This window comes from Oratosquilla oratoria, chromosome 23 (assembly GCF_046742065.1).
Source record: "Oratosquilla oratoria isolate Oo_2021 chromosome 23, ASM4674206v1, whole genome shotgun sequence".
Classification (NCBI taxonomy): Eukaryota; Metazoa; Arthropoda; class Malacostraca; order Stomatopoda; family Squillidae; genus Oratosquilla; species Oratosquilla oratoria.
Genome location: NC_134799.1, coordinates 16776412 through 16795803, shown reverse-complemented (window position 1 = coordinate 16795803; position 19392 = coordinate 16776412). Strand labels below are relative to the sequence as shown.

Sequence of the window (19392 nt, the reverse complement as noted above, 5' to 3'; positions counted from 1 at the left end):
GTATATGCAAGGTTTCACAGATTAAAAAACACGAAAGAAAGAAAGAAGAAAAGAATCCAAGACATTCGTTTTGGTCCATTTTCAGACCTTGATGAACTTCCGTGCAAAGAAAACGAGAAACCTTACAAGAGAGGAGAGAGGGGGGGGAGAGGAGGAGGGGAAGAAGAACGAGGAGGAGAAGGAGAGAAGGGAAAGGGAGAGTACGATGGGGGAGAGGAAGAAGGAAAGGGAGGAGGAAGAGGAGAAGAGAGAAGAGAAGGGGAGAGTACGATGGAGAAAAGGAGGGAGGGAGGAAGAGGAGGAGAGGAAAGAAGTAAGAGAAGGGGAGAGTACGAGGGAGAAGAGGCAGAAGAAGTGAGGAGAGGAAGAGGAGGAGGAGAAGAGGGAAGAGACGGGGAGAGTGCGATGGAGAAGAGGCAGAAGAAGAGAGGAGGGAGGAGGAGAAGTTGGAAGATGGATTATGATGAATACAATCGTTTGACAGTAACTAGATTAAATACAGAGCTCTTAAGAAAAGTCTAATCGATGTTGATTATTTTTTCTAAGTTTACCTCTAACAAGTTCCGTTCCGCCAAGGTGACGCTCTGCAGGACTCTGTAGCGTACAATTTTAATGAACCATGCCCTTGGTCCAACTCACTGGCGTCAGGGTTCGAACCACCATCACTTCGACCTCCGCCGCAAGAAGCGACGCTTTAAACCGCTCGGCCAGTGTGTTAAAATCCTTCAGTTTCTCAACCAAGTGAAAAAATAGAGAAAAGAATGAATAGATGAATATATAAGAATATGTAAATAAATGTATAGATAAATAATTAATCAAATAGACATGAATAAATAAATGTTGATAAATGAATAATGAATAAAATGATCAAATGAACAAATAAATAGATAAATAAGTAAATGGACAAAAATAAACAAATAAATAGAAAATAAATAAGATTAAATCAAAATGGCGAATCAAATAAGATGAAATAAATATGACAAATACCAGAATGAAATAATGAGGAATCCAATTCCAGATTATAAGAATTATTAGTCTGAAACGGGAATATTAGATCAATGGTGTAGTTAATGTAATAATACCCATAACAAGGCTTCTCGAGAGAGAGTGTGTGTGTGTGTATGTGTATTTACCTAGTTGTATTTTACGAAAGGGGAGCTATGCTCGTGGTGTCTTATCAAAGTGATTAGTATTTTCTTCACAATTTCTTCATCCAGGTACGTGAATGCCACTTTTATTGTTCTTGTGAAATTATAAGTTTCTACAAAAATCTTGTTTATATGTTTTTCAGGTGACATATTATTCATAATAATGACTCCTAGGTCCTTCTCATTTTCTTCTTTTTTTATTCCCTCTTCTCCCAGTTTATATGATCCTACTATTCTTTTTTGCTTCTTCCAAATTCCATTATACTACACTTCTTAGTATTAAATTCCATCTCCCACTTCCTACTCCATTCCCATACTTTATTGAGATCACTCTGAAGCGACTCACAATCTTCTTCAGTGTTCACTTTTTTCAACAGTTTTGCATCATCTGCAAAGAAGCTCATATAACTTTCAATTCCTTTATACATGTCATTAATATATATAGCGAACATTATTATGGCCAGAACTGTTCCTTGTGGAACACCACTTATCACTTCATCCCAATTAGAGTGTTTGTCTCTTATCACTACTTTCATTTTTCTTTCTTGCAAAAAGTCTTCCATCCATTTCAGCAGTTTGCCCTGTATTCCTCCTGCAGTTTCTAATTTCTTAAGCAACTTCTTATGTGGCACCTTGTCAAAAGCTTTTTTTAGGTCTAGAAATGCACAATCAGCCCATCCATCTCTTTCTTGTATTATGTGTTATTAGCCTTGAATAGAAACACATTAAATTTGTGACGCATAATCGTCCTTGTCTTAATCCAAATTGCCTTGGATTTAGCACATTGTTTTTTTTTTCTAAATACCTTACCCATCTACTTTTGATCATTCTTTCACAAATTTTTGCTATTGTACTTGTTAGAGAGACTGGTCTATAGTTAGTAGGGTCTTCTCTGTTTCCCCCTTTATATATTAAAATCCTTTATTACAACTGCCCTATTATATTACCCATAAACTAACATATATATAATATACCTAACAACACCCACCAACTATAGGACTAACCCCCATGTATAGAACTGACCCTAATGCATAGAATAGCGAGACTAACGCCTTTACTTACAACAACCCACTAACCCCCTATATAACCTATAACACCCATGTCACGAACGCCAGAGCTAGGTAGGTCAAGAGCCTACCGGCCAGAGCTAGGTAGGTCAAGAACCTACTGGCCAAAGCTAGGCAGCCCGAGAGGCTGCCAGCCAGTTGTGCCCTAGGTCAAGTCCTGGCACATATTGTTATTCGCCCACAGGGCCCATTTGTACCTTGTGAATTTAGTTAACCAGATTGCCTTCATTGTTAATAAATAGAAGAAAACTCCCGTTTTGGAGTTTATCTCACCCGCATTAAGTCCTCCTTATGTAACCACAACCTTTATCGGTTACATTCAGATGGTGACATTACCTGGGCAGACTTGGAAAAGGATTTCACTGATTGGAAGGTGGTTGATGAGGATACTGAGTTGTTGATAAAGTTTACATCAGAGGAGGTGTCACAGGCCAAGGAAGAAGAAATGAAGAGCTGGAGGGATAATAATGTTTATGAGGAGGTTGAAGATATGGGGCAGAAGGTGATGTCTGTACAGTGGGTAGTAACAGAGAAGATTAAGGAGGGTCGGACCAAGGTCAAAGCTCGATTAGTAGCAAGGGGGTTTGAAGAAGAAATGGATGATCGCCAAAAGGATTCACCCACTTATTCTAAAAAAGCTGTACGTTTGGCTTTAGCTGTTGCTGCTACTAATAGGTGGACATGTCATTCTTTGGATGTCAAGGCAGCTTACCTTCAGGGGAATCCAATTGAGAGGGATATATATTTGCGCCCACCTCCTGATTTTGACTACGGAAGTCTGTGGAAGTTGAATAAGACTGTTTATGGACTGGTAGATGCGGCAAGACAGTGGTATATACGCGTCAGGAAGGAGTTACTTGAGCTAGGAGCTGTAGTCTCATCTCTGGATCCGGCACTGTTCTCGTATAAATGGAAAGGGTGTCTTGAAGGAATAATTTGTGTGTACGTGGATGATCTTTTTTGGGCAGGTACCAGCTGCTTTGAAGAGCATGTGATGGCCAAACTTCATCAAATTTTCCTCATTGGCAATTCTGAATCCAAAGCGTTCAAATACGTAGGATTGAATATCATTTCATGTAATGATGGGAGTATAACATTGGATCAGAACCAGTATGCGGCAACACTAACACCCATTCGTATTAGTAGGCAAAGAGCCACAATCAAGTCGAGCGAATTGTCAGAAGGTGAAAGATCAGAGTATCGTGCCTTATTAGGACAGCTCAACTGGATAGAGCAAGTTAGCAACACACACCCGCCCAGACATTACTTTTGAGGTATGCGAATTGAGTGGAGTCTGTAACAAGGCCACTGTAGGGAATTTATTGCGTCTAAATAAGGTGGCCAGTAGAGTGAAGGAAGGCATGAAACTCCATATACCGAAAATGGGGAGGCTTGAGAGTTGACTTTTGGAGTGCTTATCAGATGCTTCATTTGCCATCTTGTCGAGTGGTGGTTCTCAAGGAGGTTTTGTAGTGTTCTTATGTGATGACAATGGGAGGTGCTGTCCTGTGTATTGGCAGTCGAGGAAGATCAGACGTGTATTGAAATCCACACTTTCTGCGGAAATCATGGCATTGCTAGACTGTGCAGAGACAGCGGTCTATCTAGCTACGATTCTAGATGAAATTTCATGCTGTGACCATTTGAAACTGAAGTGCCATGTGGATAATAAGAGTTTGGTGGAAGCCCTCCAATCTTTTGTTGACATTTTTTTTCCGTCAGGTGGACCCCGTGCGCCTCCTTCCTCATTTCCTTCCATTTCCCTCAGTAATCCCTCCCCTTCTCCTTTTTCATCACCTTCCCACTACACCACGAGCTTTCCCCTTCCCTATAAATACAAAAAGGTACTTCCTCGTTGTTGAGATCCACGTGAATTTCCCTTCTTTTTCGGAGCTCCAATCTTCGCTGTGAATCGGTCTACGTGTGTGTGTGTGTGTGTATGTGTGTGTGTGTGTGTGTGTGTGTGTGTGTGTGTGTGTGTGTGTGTGTGTGTGTGTGTGTGTGTGTGTGTGTAAGTGCATCACAACTCCGTCTCGGTAATCTATAATGATGCAAAAAATATAAAAGTTGTAATAATAATGACAATAATAATGATAATAATAATAGTAACAATAATAATAACAGTAATAATAATAATGATAATAATAATAATAGTGATAATAATAATAATAATAATAATAATAATAATAATAATAATAATAATAATAATAATAATAATAATAATTAATAATAATAATAATAATAGTAATAGTGATAATAGTAATAACAGTATGAGCAATAATAATAATAATAATAATAATAATTAATAATAATAATAATAATAATAATTAATAATAATAATAATTAATAATAATAATAATAATAATAATAATAATAATAATAATAATAATAATTAATAATAATAATGATAATAATACTAATAGTAATAGTAATAATAATAATAACAATAACAATAATAATAATAATAATAATAATAATAATAATAATAATAATAATAATTAATAATAATTAATAATAATAATGATAATAATACTAATAGTAATAGTAATAGTAATAATAACAATAACAATAACAATAATAATAATAATAATAATAATAATAATAATAATAATAATAATAATAATAATAATAATAATAATAATAATAATAATAATAATAATAATAATAATAATAATAATAATAATAATAATAATAATAATAATAATAATAATAATAATAATAATAATACCACCATCACCAACATCATCACCTCAAGTGTTCTCCTTTTCTCCCCCTTCAGGAGTATGGATGTGCACGTTCCGGCAACTGCGACGCCTGGTGAGGCGCCGCACGGTCTCCCTCCTGCTGGTGATCACCGTCCTGCTCCTCATGAGCCTCTCCGTCACGCCCCCGCCGGCCCTGGCCGAAGGAGGAACCTCCCACGTCTCCCTCGGCCACCGCCGGATCCAGCAGCAGGGCGACGACGACTACACGGGGCCCAAGCCGCCACCGCCGCCGGCAGCAGCAGACCCTGAAGCCGCCCTCCAAGCCAACGACCTGGCCCCACCGCCGCCCCCGCCCAAGGAGCAACTCTCCACGAACTCCCGAAGGCTGGACGGCTATGTCCTGCCAAAGGAGAAACCCAGGGGAGGAGAGCCTTCCCGGGTTTTCAGTCTGAGTGTGCCCCCCCGAAGGACCTCGCCGTCCGTCCCCGAGATGCCCTTCCTGAAGGCGGAGTCGCCCTCGGGGCAGAGCAGGATCATTGCGGGGCGCACCGTCCCCCAGCCCTGGCTGGCTTCCCGACCCTCGAACTTAAGCCTCCAGGATGCCACGCCCTTCCGAGAAAGACCCCGGGGGTCCAACGAGGAAGGGCCCTACAACCTCCCCATCCTGAAGGGGCCGGACCCGCGTCCCCAGCGCTACGGCGAAGAGGTAAGGAGATCCCTCCACGAAGTCTCCGAAGTCGTGTGTGTGTGTGACACGTTCTCAAAATTCCTTAAAGAATGTCACTTCCCTACCACCCAGAAGACCCCGTCTCAGCTTCATAAAATCGCCCGGGGCGCAAGCCAGGAAAAAAAGGGGGGGAAGGGACAGGGCCTTGTTGGCTTAAGCCTTTCTTGATTCTTATCTCTGATTTTCGTCACGTGATTTTATTCAGCTGAGGGAAGTCCCTCAACACACCCAATCGGGGTCTCATTGGGCCCTTCCCCAACCCCCCCTCCCTTCTCTCAGCTTGCTTAACGTTTGCTTATGAACAGTTGTTAACGTTTGCTTGTGGGTAGTTAACGTTTGAGCATGATCAGACAACGTTTGCGTCATGGTTTGTTAACGTTTGCTTTTGAACAGTTAATGTTTGATCATGATCGGTTCACGTTTGCCCATGAACTTTGATTTGTGATTAATCTCTTTGAGTCTGACGTCATTACATCATTGTGTGACGTTTACCAAACGTCAAGGACGATCCGGGAGCGACATTTACAAATTTTATTCTGGTCAACGACGCCAGACGATTTTATTCGTCCGAGTAGAAACTAAGGCCCTGTTCACACTAGCGGTTTGAACCGCGCGGAATCCGGAGCGGTACCGCACAATCAAAGGAAAACTTCTCGGTTGTGTGTGAACGCCTCCATTGACCTGCATTATAATTCAACCGCCGCGGTTCAAACCGCTAGTGTGAACATGGCCTAAGAATAATGCCTGACGACAGCCAAAACAAAATGAGTAAAGGTCGCCACTTGATCGAAAGCTTCTGGTCTTATCACTGTCCCTCGGTTGAATAAAATCGCCTGGCGGCGGCCAGAATTAGCTATTAAGGTTGCACAATGTAACGAAAGGGTTTACATAACTTTGTGTACTGACCCACCTTCCCCCCTCCTCCTTCTTCTTCTCATTCTCCACTCCACCTACATATCCTTCTCCTTCTCCTCCTCCTCCTCCACCCACACCTATTCATCCTTCTAACCCTACTTCTCCTTCTCCTCTTCCTACTCCACCTTCCCCTCCTACCCTTCATCTTCCCCCACCTACTTACCTCCTCCTCCATCTCCCCACCTCTCCATCTGCCCAACTCTACTTCTTCTCCTCCTCTTCCTACTCCTCCTTCCCCTCATCTTCCCCCACCTAATTACCTCCTCTTCCATCTCCCCACCTCTCTCTTATCCCTCCCCCCCAACTCTTTGCCTGACGTTACACCCCCCAACCCCACAGGATGACGTGGGTGTCGGTCATGTTCAGGAGGTGGTCCGCAAAGGAGGCAAGAGGACCTTCGTGCAACAGAAGCCTGAGGGCAACGTCATCGCCACTCCTTCAGGAGGAAGACGAGGAGGAACCAACGAATCGGTGAGTTCGTGAATCTTTTGTCGAACTCAGGAGTGAGATTCTGAACGAACGAGACTTCCTGGTCCATGACGCGGCCGAATGAAAGAAAAGAATCATAGAATGAAAATAGAAATGGAAAACAAGGAAGTGAATCCAAATAGAATAGAATAGAATAGAATAGAAAGGAATAGAAATTTTTTAAGGTTTTTGGTTACATGTACCCATTAAACACGATATTACCACTCATACACATACGTTTATGTAGAAAATATTCATGCGTTTCTCTCCCCTCCCCACTTCTTCAGCAGCCAGGAGAAGTTTTCAAAACGAACGCAGCGAGGGGCGAGGCCATGGTCAAGGTCCAGCTCTCTGCCCTGACGGCCCTCCAGCACGGCCACAAACTGACGCATTCGCAGCAGAAGGCCATCGAGGGTCTCACCCCCAGCAGGAGGCGGATACTGGAAGATCGAGTCAAATCGGTGAGTTTGAGGATGTCTTGGTACTCCTGACGGAGGGAGGTGAGGAGCCTCCTGACGAAGGGGAGGAGCCCCTGACGGAGGGGAGGAGCCCCTGACGGAGGGGAGGAGCCCCCTGACGGAGGGAAGGAGCCCCCTGACGGAGGAGAGGAGCCCCCTGACGGAGGGGAGGAGCCCTCTGACGGAGGGAGGGTAGGAGCTCCCTGACGGAGGTGAGGAACTCCCTGACGGAGGTGAGGAGCCTCCTGACGAAGGGGAGGAGCCCCTGACGGAGGGGAGGAGCCCCCTGACGGAGGGGAGGAGCTCCCTGACGGAAGGGAGGAGCCCCCTGACGGAGGGGAGGAACCCCATGACGAAGGGAGAGGAACTCCCTGGCGAAGGGGAGGAACCCCCTGACGGAAGGACACAACCTCCTACAGAAGTTCACAAGGGGTGGTGACTGCACAAGCGGTCATTATTTTAGGGATTCTTAGCGACACCCCCTACGGACCAGAGTCACGTAGCGTTCTCTTATGGCTGGAGACTCATCACTCAGAACAGGGATGCCGATCACTTAGTATCCCTCCTTTCTAATATCCCCCCTTGAGTCTCTCTCCTTTGCCACCTCTGTCCTTTGTCATCCCCCCACACCCTTAATATCCCCTCGTGTGATGAATAATAATAACCCTTCGCGACCAATGACTAATATCCCCCATAAGATCACCAACAAATATCACCCTGATGGTTACCAAGTAATATGCCTCGGATGATCAATAACAAATATCCCGAGATAATCAATAACAAATACCCCTTCCTAATCACCAACAAATATCACCCTGATGGTCACCAAGTAATATCCCTCTGATGATCAATAACAAATATCTCGGGATGCTCAGTAACTAATACCCCTTTGTGGTCAGTAACTAATACCTCGTGACCAGCAACTAGCAGCCTCTCATGATTAGTGACATATCCCCTGATAATCAGGAACCAATATCTCCGTATGATCACCAAGTAATACCCCTGGTAATCATGAACTAATATCCCATTTTGATCGGTAACCAATAGTCCCGTATGATCAACAAATATTCGGGGTGATCAGTAGTTAGTACCCTTGTGGTGATCAGTAATACCCCCTGGTGATCACCAATCAATATCCCCCTGGTGATCAGCAATTAATACCCACCTGGTGATCACCCCCGAGTTATCAATTAGTATCCCCTTGTTATCAATTGATATCTCCCTGGTGATCACCAATTAATATCCCCATGATGATCACCAGTTAGTATCCCCCGGGTGATCACCAACTAATATCCCCCTGATGATCACCAATATATTCTAGGTGATCAACAATTAATACCCTTGAATGATCACCAATTAATATCCCCCGGGTGATCGTCGATTAATATCCCCACTGGTGATCAATCAATATGCCAACTAGTGATAAATTAATACCCCCCGGGTGATCAATTAACACTCCTCTAGTGATCACCAATATCACTCCTGGTAATCATTAATATCCCCTGGTGATCACCAATTAACATTCCCCTGGTGATAAATTGATATCCCCTTGATCACCAATTTATATCCCCGTGGTGATCACCAATTAATACCCCCTGGTGGTGATCAATTAATACCCCTTGGTGATCACTGTATGATACCCCTTCTGATCACCAACTTTGATCCCCCTGATGATCATCATTAACTAATACCTCCCCGTTGTTCTCCCTGGCGATCAGCTCCGGATGCAGCAGGACCGCGTGTACCTGAGCCAGCTGCGCACGCGGAGGCAGATCAGGCCTCTGCCCGGAGGCGGCGAACAGATCGTGTCGAGTTCGATCCACCCGATCCGGTTCCCGGCTGCATTCAAGAAGATGAAGGTGGAGGAGTGGCCCAACGAGAGCAGGGTCTTCCTCAACTTGTAAGTCCCAGGGACCCGAAGGTCAACAGAGCCTCATGTCCAATCTTTGTTCTCGTTCCTGTCAGGTTGTCTCATTTTGTTCTTATTTGTTTATTAATCGACCTTTTTGGTAGTTAGATTTGTGTATTGGAAGATGTTTGTGCCATGGAATTAGCCTGATTTACTGAAAAACGGAAACATTGAAACTATAAATATATAAATTGCTTTTTTGTAGAACAATGTCTGATTGAGTTGTATGTTTATTCTGCAGCTAAAAAAATAGATTGAATAGTTGTTAGTAGCAAGAAATTAATTTAGGATCACTGGTCTTTTTTTAGGATCAGGCAGAAGCACTGTTTTTCTTGTTGATAATTATTGGTCATCTGTCTCCTGATGACTAGATTAAATAAATAACATATTAGTCAACAACTCCATCTATTTAATTTCGTATTGTTTTACTTCATTCTTATTCCACTTTCTTCTATTCCGTTTTACCTCATTTTATTCTATTTTTGTTTTTATCTTACTTCGCTATGGAGCGAAAGGTTTTCTATCGACCTTCTTGTGCTACCATTGTTTATCGAAATCATTGGGGGCATACGCAATGTCGGCACGTAGCCGAATTCGCCGTTCTACAGCCCCCAGATTCATCCCCATTTCCATGTAGTGATTTGTTGGATGGCGTGCCCCAAATGGAAATGGAGTGAAGTAAGGGATCTGTAGGGATAGGAATTATAAAAATAAATACATCATATTCCATTGTCGTATGATTTATGTTGTAGCTGTAATTGAGTATAATCTTCAAGACAGAACTATTTAAGTTTATAGTTTATTTAAGTCATGCTAGTCTTAATGTGATGTATTTCAGTGCAGTTTTTAAGATCTGTTGTGTACATGTACATAAATATAAATTCACATTACTTTTCCTTTGTATTAGGACGCACTATCCATGGGCCCAGTCGGAGAACTGCAAGAACTTCAGTACTACTTTTGCCAAGCCCAAGAGCCTACCCACAGCAGCACTAGCCTCGTTCCCTTCATCTGGAAACACCTGGGTTAGGTAAGAGCTAAAGAAAATAATAGTTAAGGCTTGTGTCCACTATTTCTCTACAGTTTCTTTATACATTTTCATTGCTTTAAATTAGTACCTTGTAGCACCACACTTTAGTGATCTGTATCCCACCTGCCTGACAGTCTTCTACTTGTACGTCAAATGACCTCCAGCAGTACTAATACTGTGATAATTCAACTGTTCCCCAGATTTTCTCTTTCTGGAAATCCAAAGCCCCACAGTGACTTACACCAGTTCTCAAGCCCACCCACAGATCTCCCTGGGAAGAAACTGGAGTGTTTTCTGTGTTGTATTAGTGTGTGAATGTTTCTGTCACATAATCAATACATCTTTTTGTGTTCATTTTGCAGGTACTTGATAGACTCTTCAACTGGCATATACACTGGATCCATGTATGATGACAATTCACTGACACGAAGAGGTAAATAGAATTTACAGTGATGAGTTTACAAGTTGGGATTGTGGTGGCTTAGTAGACTAGGTGTCTGGAGATGAGAAGCTAGATAGATGATGGATTGAGTCTGAGACAGAGAGCCAAAGCATGATGGCAATAAGGCCATGCAGTCTCACATTCACAAACTCTGACAAAGTTAGGAATGCCAAGCTATGTCATAGAGTAGATAACAGCTGAAAACTTGGATAAAAAAGGTAACAAGTCATGATACACTGCAAAACAGTGCTTTTCATACAAGGCCAGAATAGACTGGTTCAAGTATAAGGAAATATTCTCTTTCTCTGTAATCCATTGTATTTATATATACACATGTGTACGTGTATATGAAAACTGTCCACTCACTAACCCATCTATACAAACATGTGTTAACACTTAAACACAGTTCTTATAGACAGAACTCTGGCTAGTTTGCAGCCAAACAGGAGCTGAGGCAATCACCCACTGCCACTACACAAATCTGAAACTAAGCCAAATAGAACAGAGTTCATCTAAACATTCTACTACATCCTACTCACAAAACTTAGGACATACCATCATAGATTAGACAACACAACAGATGGTATATGCCTGCTGTGGCAGACTGCCATACATACAATTACAGCGTTCAAAATTGGCAACACCCTGACATGAGCACAATACATCCAAGTTGGAGCTCATAACCCATTGACACTGAGGACTAACCTACAATGACTTGTACTTATGATTTTTTAAATAGCCAATATTTAATATATATAGTATGAGTATGTAAGAATTAAAACATGCACATAAAGTTTCATAGTTCTGTATGTAATATTGACACTTAAATGAATATTGATGAAAAAATAATAATAATAAAGGTGAAAGCCTCCCCTCAAAACATCAAATATTATATGTATTGCAATGTTGTCCCATAGGTATGTTTGGTGAAGGGGTGCCGTATGATGCAGGCATTACCATTCTGCAAAAGAGCCATGGGTACACAACAGGTGATGCTATGAAACTCCCACATGAAGAACGGGTAAGAAAAATTGATACATAAAGTGTAGCTGAAATTAATAATATTTTACAATGTATTTCTTTTCTCAAATAAACCTCCACCAAAATAAACAGATCACACCTTGTATTATGTGACTACTCTACTGTTTTTATAATCTAGGTGAAGATGAATCACATGGAGGAGCTGGGTAATGGTGGAATTATTGTTGTGCGGAACCCCTTCAAAGCACTCATCTCCCATCGCCACCTGGATGTAGGTGGACACACAGGCTATGCTCCAAAAGCTCATTTTATTGGTGAAGGTGAGTGATGCAACTCAGTTGTAAACCTGAATAACTGAAAACTTCACAACTAACACCACAGTTGGACAAAAGATAGAGTTGAGGAAGTGAAACTATATATTTTGATTGTTAACTGCAATCCTCTTCAGTAGTGAAGAGGATTGCAGTTAGCAATCAAAATATATAGTTTCGCTTACTCAACTCTTTCTTTACTCCAACTGTGGTGTTAGTTGTGATTTACAAATGTGTTACTACATTTCTCACCAGTGAACTGAAAACTTGTTTCATTGTAGGAATATCGAGTACCAATGGCTGACCAGTGTTACTAAATATTTGATTAATTCATGCACCAAAAGGATGGAATCATAGAGATGGCAAAGGAGAGATTTAGAAAAAAAAGTAGCAGAATGGAGGAATTGTAGATACTCAAAATTATCAGCATTTTTTTTTTTTTTTTTTTTTTTTTTTTAGTTGAGATTAGTCTTCAGCTATTAAAGAATGTCATTTGACTGGTCTAAAGGGAGGTCATGAAAGTCCCTAAAATACTGACCACATAAAACTTATGCAGCTTTATCATAACAAAATCTAGTGTTACAGAATTAAAGCTTAAATTGATCACTTTTTATAAAAGAAGGATAAAGTTTAGAGGTTGGTCTCATATTTCCTTTGCCATACATGATTAACATGAATACTTTAAGGAAAATAACATTAATTGAGGCATCATCTTCTTTTTATTTGTGTAATGCTGAATTTTTTGAGACATGAAGATATTCAGGTTACTATTTTATCATCCAATTAAGTTTTGATATCCAAAGATGTAGAAAGAAAAAATTAAAAAGTATTATTTGTATCCAAACTCCTAGAGGTAGTTCTTAATTATTTTCAGTAATACAGAAGGGGTTACACCTTTGTCATGGACATGCTCAGCAGGTATTAAATGCATAAATTTGTGGAGTCAGTACTTCAAGAACTTGATTGGCATCCATGCAGAGCATAGTCACATATTAATCTTTTATTGAGAGCTGTGTCCAGTCAAATAAGAATGCTGAGCTTATGGCAGGGTCAGAAAAGGGGGGGGGGGGTTAAGGGAGTAGTAATGGAGTTTAGGATGGTATGCAATAGGAGAAAGTTGAAGGTAAATGTAGAAAGTAAGGTGATGAGATGTACAAGGGGAGGTGGATGGCAGCAAGTTGGAAGTACTGTACTTGCAAGTCTTAAACAAGAGAGGCTAGAGGAAGTGGATAGCTTTAGGTGTTTGGGGTCTCATGTGTTAGGAAATGGAGGAGTGGCAGTTGAAGTAAATTGTAGACTGAAAGAAGTAATTAAATGCCTTTGGAGATTAAAAAGTGTCATGAAAAATAGGGATTTGGGAATGGATGCAAAGAGGAGACTATACAGAGGGTCAATTGTGCTGACAGCACTGCATAGGGCAGAGACATGAAATTTAACCTGATAACTGTTCAATAGGGTTTCATCGGTTATACCTGTGGTGTGAAATTGTTAGGGTTTAAAAAAAGATTCTCAAAAGAAAGTTTTATTGTTATAAAATAAAAGATTGTATCGAAAAGTATAGGAAAACTAAATGTTAGTTGATTATTGCCTTAGTTCAAGTGTGGTGATGTAGCAAAGTTGTACATTTTGTCACTTCGAGGTAGCAGGTGGTGAGAGTGGCACTCATGCATGGATGAGCAATGGGGAAATTTTCTACTACTTTTTTTCATGCTTTGTTCCTCGCCTATGCTGCTTCAATTGTCCATTTTTTTTTTTTTTTTTTTTTTTTTTTATCTTGCACCAGAAGTAGAGGGTTGTGGGTCACGTGGAGGTGACTCACCTATCCCTTCCATGATGTCTGAGAACAAAGGATGCATGGGTGGATAGTTGTAGTGTGTGGACTTGTTTCACCCAGAGTTGGCAAACTTCATTTTAAGACATTTGGGAAAGAAATATAACCCGCCAAGTTTAAGAAGAGCTTTCACATTATATGATGTATATTGCAGTTACATGCTGTTTGTTATATGATGTATGTCACAGTTTACAGGTTAAGAGAGGCAGAGAGGAAAAGTTTAAATGTGTTTGATATGAAATGTCTGAAAGCAACAGTAGGGGTTACAAGTACAAGATTGGATAGAGTGAGAAACAAGAAGGTGAGGAGGAGAGCAGGAGTGGAAAAGGAGATGGCAGATAGGGCTGATGAAAGAGTATGGGTTGGGACACATGGAAAGAATGAGTGAGGAAAGATTAGTAAAAGAAGTGTGGAAGGCAGAGGTGGAGGAGTGAAGTTGAGGAGATGACGGAGAATGAGATGGATGAATGGGGTGAAAGAGGCATTGAGCAAGAGGAGAATATCTGTTGAGCTATGATAAGAGGGAGGAAAGGGTGGTGGATGGGAGTGGGTACTTACCTTTTGACTTGGCTACCTCCCTTGTAAGTGGGGAAAAGCCCTTGGTTTATAGATAAATAGATAGATAGAGGAAGTGAAAATGTTTTTGTTTTACATGATGTAATTATTTAGTTTTTAATCTATTTCTTTTACTTTCAGGTTGGAAAGAGTTTATCACTCTTAAAATTGGACTCTGGAAGGACTTTTACATTGACTGGCTCACATACAGTAAACCAGAACGTCTTCATGTAATTAACTACGAGAATTTGAAGAACAACCTTGCAGAAGAAATGAAAAAAGCACTCAAGTTCTTAAAGGTGCCAATAGATGAAAAAAGACTTAGATGCATCCAAGAACATTCTGATGGACTATTCAAACGCAAACCCCCCAAAAATAATCCCTTAGATTTTGATCCATTCACACTTGAACTGAAAAATATTGTATATACTGCCATTGATGAAGTTAACAGAGCTCTCTTAAGCCACAACAAGAATACCCTTCCACTTGAATTATACGAAATGTATGACAACCACGAAGCAGAGGCTGCTCGTAGGCTTTTGAAACAAGAATGACAAAACAGTTTATAATGGTGTTCAAGTGGATATAACTTGAAACACTGCCAGCTATGTGTTGGTATAGTACAAGATGTTTTTCAACCAGCAGGGTTAGAAAAAGATCTAAATCTAAGCCTTGTGTGCTAGGAATTATAAATGTTGTATTTTATCATATTAGTGTCGAAAGAATTTCAGGAACAGTATGCTGTTGATTGTGAATGTGTCTTATTGCCATGTGCTTCTGAAACCAAGTCTTCCACAGTTGTGTCGTTATACTTCATGGGATTGTGCCTTAACATTCCAGGAAAATACGTTGATCAAACTAAGTGCCAAGTTGCAAATGTCTACATGTATTGGAGTGTTTTATTTTATTCTAATGTATCCAGAAGAACAGCTTACACACCAACCTGCACTGCTGCAATGTTCTTTTTATTGGCATGCACTATGGTACACTTATTGTTTTCATTTTTAAGAATCTGTTTTGCTCTAGAATTCACACCTTGCACTTGCACATATGAGTTCTCAAGTACCCGGGTGTGAAAACAATCCTCATACAGAATTACATTAGTACTTAGCAAGATATTAGATGCATATCCAATGCTCAACATAAACTAAGAAAAACCTTCTTTTGACTATCCCTACATTAGTCATGCAGCTTTCCAGATGTCATTACATTCAGTCATTGCCAGACAATCATAATTCATTTTTTTCATATACCTTTGCCCAGTATTATACAGATAATACACTCATTTTTCAAAGGCTGAAGATTGAGAATTACCCACCATGTTTCATGTGGTGTAATACCAAAGCAATGGATTATGCTGTTTATCACTGTGTAGTATGTACAAGAACATGCTTTGTGTGCTGACTGTTTAGCTAAACAGAAATAGTAAGCAGAGCTGAGTGTTACTGCTGGACAGGTAGTGCGTTACCAAAAAATCTGAGGTGCATTTCTGTCAATGTATATTATATACATATATATGTATATATGTATGTATACACAATGCATATATGTATACATATATACAGATTTTTTGGTAATGCACTACCTGTCTGGCGGTAACACACCCAGCTCTGATAGTGAGAATATCCGCACTTCAAGGCACGACAAGTAAATAATTTACATTCTTTTTATTTTGAACAGTTTAAAGTATTCTGAAGTTACATATAGCTGCCTTTACAAATATCATGAAATGCAGTGATGATGAGAGCTTTCACTGTTGTATTTGAAAAATTTGTGTCCTTTCTGCTTAGTGTCAACAACTAATATTATGAAGCTGCTATTGGTGAAATGATCACTATACAAATAGCAATAGATTAGACATATTTTCCAGTTAGTACAGAAAGTAGAGGCAAAACTTGTGGACCTAATTATCAACATATCCAGTTTCAGCCAAATGCGTAGGCAATCGTGAAGTTGTTCCTAACATAACTTGCAGCAAGAGACATGAGAAACAGAAAAAAAAAATTCATCAAAATAGGTGACCAAAAAAAGAAGAAAAAAGAAAAGCAAGAACAGTGCGAGTGTGCATTGGCTTGTTACCAGGTGCTAGTCATTCACCCACCATGACTACTGATCTACTTCTGTTGTGTTAAGGAAAGACATCTAAATACAAGAAAGTTATTTTGAATATAAGGAAGCCATGAATTTATTGTAAGAGAAACAGATTGATTAGCTAATTTCTGTCCAGGCAACGTTTTCCTCCTCACCTCCTCATTTCTCACACTGTCCATCCTTGTAAACTCCATCATACTTCTGAAACACTTCATCTCAAACACATTTAAACTTCTCCTTTATGCCTCCCTTACCTTCTAAGTCTCTGCCCTACACAGTGTTGTAGGCACAATCACCCCTTCCCATAATCTTCTTGTGCCCATCCCCAGATACCGATTTCATGACATTCCTACAAGACATTTACTTATTTCCCTCCAGTTGACCTCCACTCCAACTCCTCCATTCCCTGCTACATGCAACCCCAAATACTTAGAAATATCCATCCCCTCCAACTGTACTGGAGTATTAACTTCATGGTGACATGCAACCCGTGCTTTAGGGACTGTTTTGGGTTGCCCCCACAGACATCTTTAGTGTATGTCAGAGTTAAAATCTCTACTCAAAGAGGAATGATGCTATCTTTTTTACCACAGCTGTCCCTCTTTTATGCTGTTCCCTTGGAAATGTCCTTCACCACTTCTATGACGCTACCTCTTTTGGCTTCCCCCCCCTGTGGTAGGGGTGGGGTGGATGAATTCTGCCAATATGTTTCCCATGCATGTCATAAAAGGTGACTTGGTGGGACAGAGTGATAGGACTAGGGATCTTGCTGTCTGTATGTTTATCCTACAGAAAGTCGTATAGGCGTACACTTTCAAATTCATTAAATATCCTTATCTCAGCAGATGTGTTCCAGTTTCATAAAGTGTGGGGGTTGAGATATCATGGATTTCTATAAACATCTTACTCTTTTAATTTCTAAAAGGATAAGATTCAGTGGCACGTCTGTATAGACTTTCATATAATTATATCAGGAACTTAATCATTATTCTTGAAAAGGAAGATGACTCTTAAAAGAAAGGCTATTCAGAACTAACCCAGAACTTCTTCACAACATGATGAAAATAGTCAGGCTTGTAGGTCTGCTTGAATCAATGTGATTACGAGTGCTTCCATTTCATACAAATGGTACAGGGATGACGGCATCCATGTTGGACTGGAAAATTAATGTGCACCCATTCCCTAAACCTTAGTAATAATAAATTTTCCCTAGAGCAGGGAGATATGCAGCCCCACAATAATCACCAACAGTCCTCAGGTCTTTCTATAAATCTCTCTGGGAAGAAACTTTGGACTGTTGTCGGTGTTGGATTAGTGTAGGTTTATTTACATGTCAGTAGCTACCAAAAGAAGGAAAGGAACACTTACTGGTGGTCAGACTTCCTCAAGTGATAAAAGTGCGGGATATATAGTAAACAATGATCAAAATCTTAGGCCTGGTCCAGAGACCATGAGACAGCCCCTTGGGAGATGGGGTTGTCTATGAATTTTAAGACAAGTGGCGGGAAAATGATCTTCCCAATGTCCATATTGCAGGATGACCATGAGTAGGTATCCATTCTTGGTCCCCTAAACCTTGGTAACCCATAAAAACACCCATCAGTACAGAACAGAGCAATGCCTTCGTGCCATCATTGGACTACCCTTTTCCATTCAACTACCATAGTATTGTTAAGATCAAGAGTTTCTATACAATATTTGGCTATATTTTTTATTGGGATTGAGTGCAACCACTACTGCACGGTCTTGTTCATCACAAAAAGTCCATGCCTTCCATCCTGTTCTTCCATGGATGTTTGTAGAAAGGAATCCAACCATAGCTCTCAGAGAGATGATAGACTTTCATTATTTTGTACAGAGCATGTTATTATCTCATGTCCATTACAAACTATATCATTTATCATCCATAAATGTGTGGAAACTTATAATGCTTGTCATTTATTTGTACATAAATAAATAGAATTTAAACCTTGGTTAGTTTTACTGAACATACATTCAGAACACAACTAGCAACACAGTCAGAAGAAAGAAGGAGTTGAATGAGTGAATCTATTATTTCGATTGCTAACTGCAACAGGGTTGCAGTTAGCAATCGAAATATACAGATTCGCTCCTTCAACTCCTCTGTTCTTCTGACTGTGGTGCTAGTTGTTATGTACAAATGTGTTACTACATTTTTCACCAGTGATACATTCAGAAGCCATATTGTGGAGTATTAACAGAGGAACAACAGTGTCTCGGTTACTCCCTCTCACAAGGCATAGCCTACGTACAAGTTTATATTTGACCCTTTGAGGATGTGATGTTTCTCCAAAATGAGACAAAATTATCTTGTGTTATCCAGAACGGTATCACGAAACTAACCTCTTGGCTGGAAAAGACAAAAGTTTAACAATCCTCCTTTAGTTCCACAAGAAACTAAAAGGGGAACAAAATGGTGGATAGATGGGCATGGTATGAGTACATGTCTTATTAGCTGACCATTCTCCCTTAAAAAGGGGAAAGGGCCTTTTTATATATATATATATATACATATATATATATATTATACATATATATATATGCATGTATGTATCCTGATTTGGGATTTTTAAATGAAACATTAATGTCACATTAAATCAAATGTATGCATTAAATGCACAGGATATCAATAGTCTATATACCAAGGGCTTCTTCCCCCTTATAAGGGAGGTAGCCAAGTCAAAGACATTCGCCCATTCCACTCCCATTCATCACCCTTTCCTCCCTTTCATC

General features: G+C 40.2%; 1 protein-coding gene across 4 annotated transcripts in view; it reads left to right on the top strand.

Moving 5' to 3' along the window:
- The window catches only part of LOC143037994 (uncharacterized), a 102288-nt gene extending 83681 nt beyond the window's left edge, over positions 1-18607 (top strand). For 3 of the 4 annotated variants that reach the window (XM_076206791.1, XM_076206789.1, XM_076206792.1), the window contains 9 exons: positions 4995-5626; positions 6902-7033; positions 7318-7491; positions 9207-9388; positions 10305-10427; positions 10790-10860; positions 11787-11890; positions 12029-12170; positions 14689-18607. In XM_076206791.1, coding sequence (XP_076062906.1) covers positions 4995-5626; positions 6902-7033; positions 7318-7491; positions 9207-9388; positions 10305-10427; positions 10790-10860; positions 11787-11890; positions 12029-12170; positions 14689-15101 — 1973 coding nt within the window. In that variant the 3' untranslated portion in view covers positions 15102-18607. The remainder of the gene's footprint in view (positions 1-4994; positions 5627-6901; positions 7034-7317; positions 7492-9206; positions 9389-10304; positions 10428-10789; positions 10861-11786; positions 11891-12028; positions 12171-14688) is intronic. The other variant, XM_076206790.1, reaches the window with a different exon arrangement.
- Positions 18608-19392: the final 785 nt, after the last annotated feature.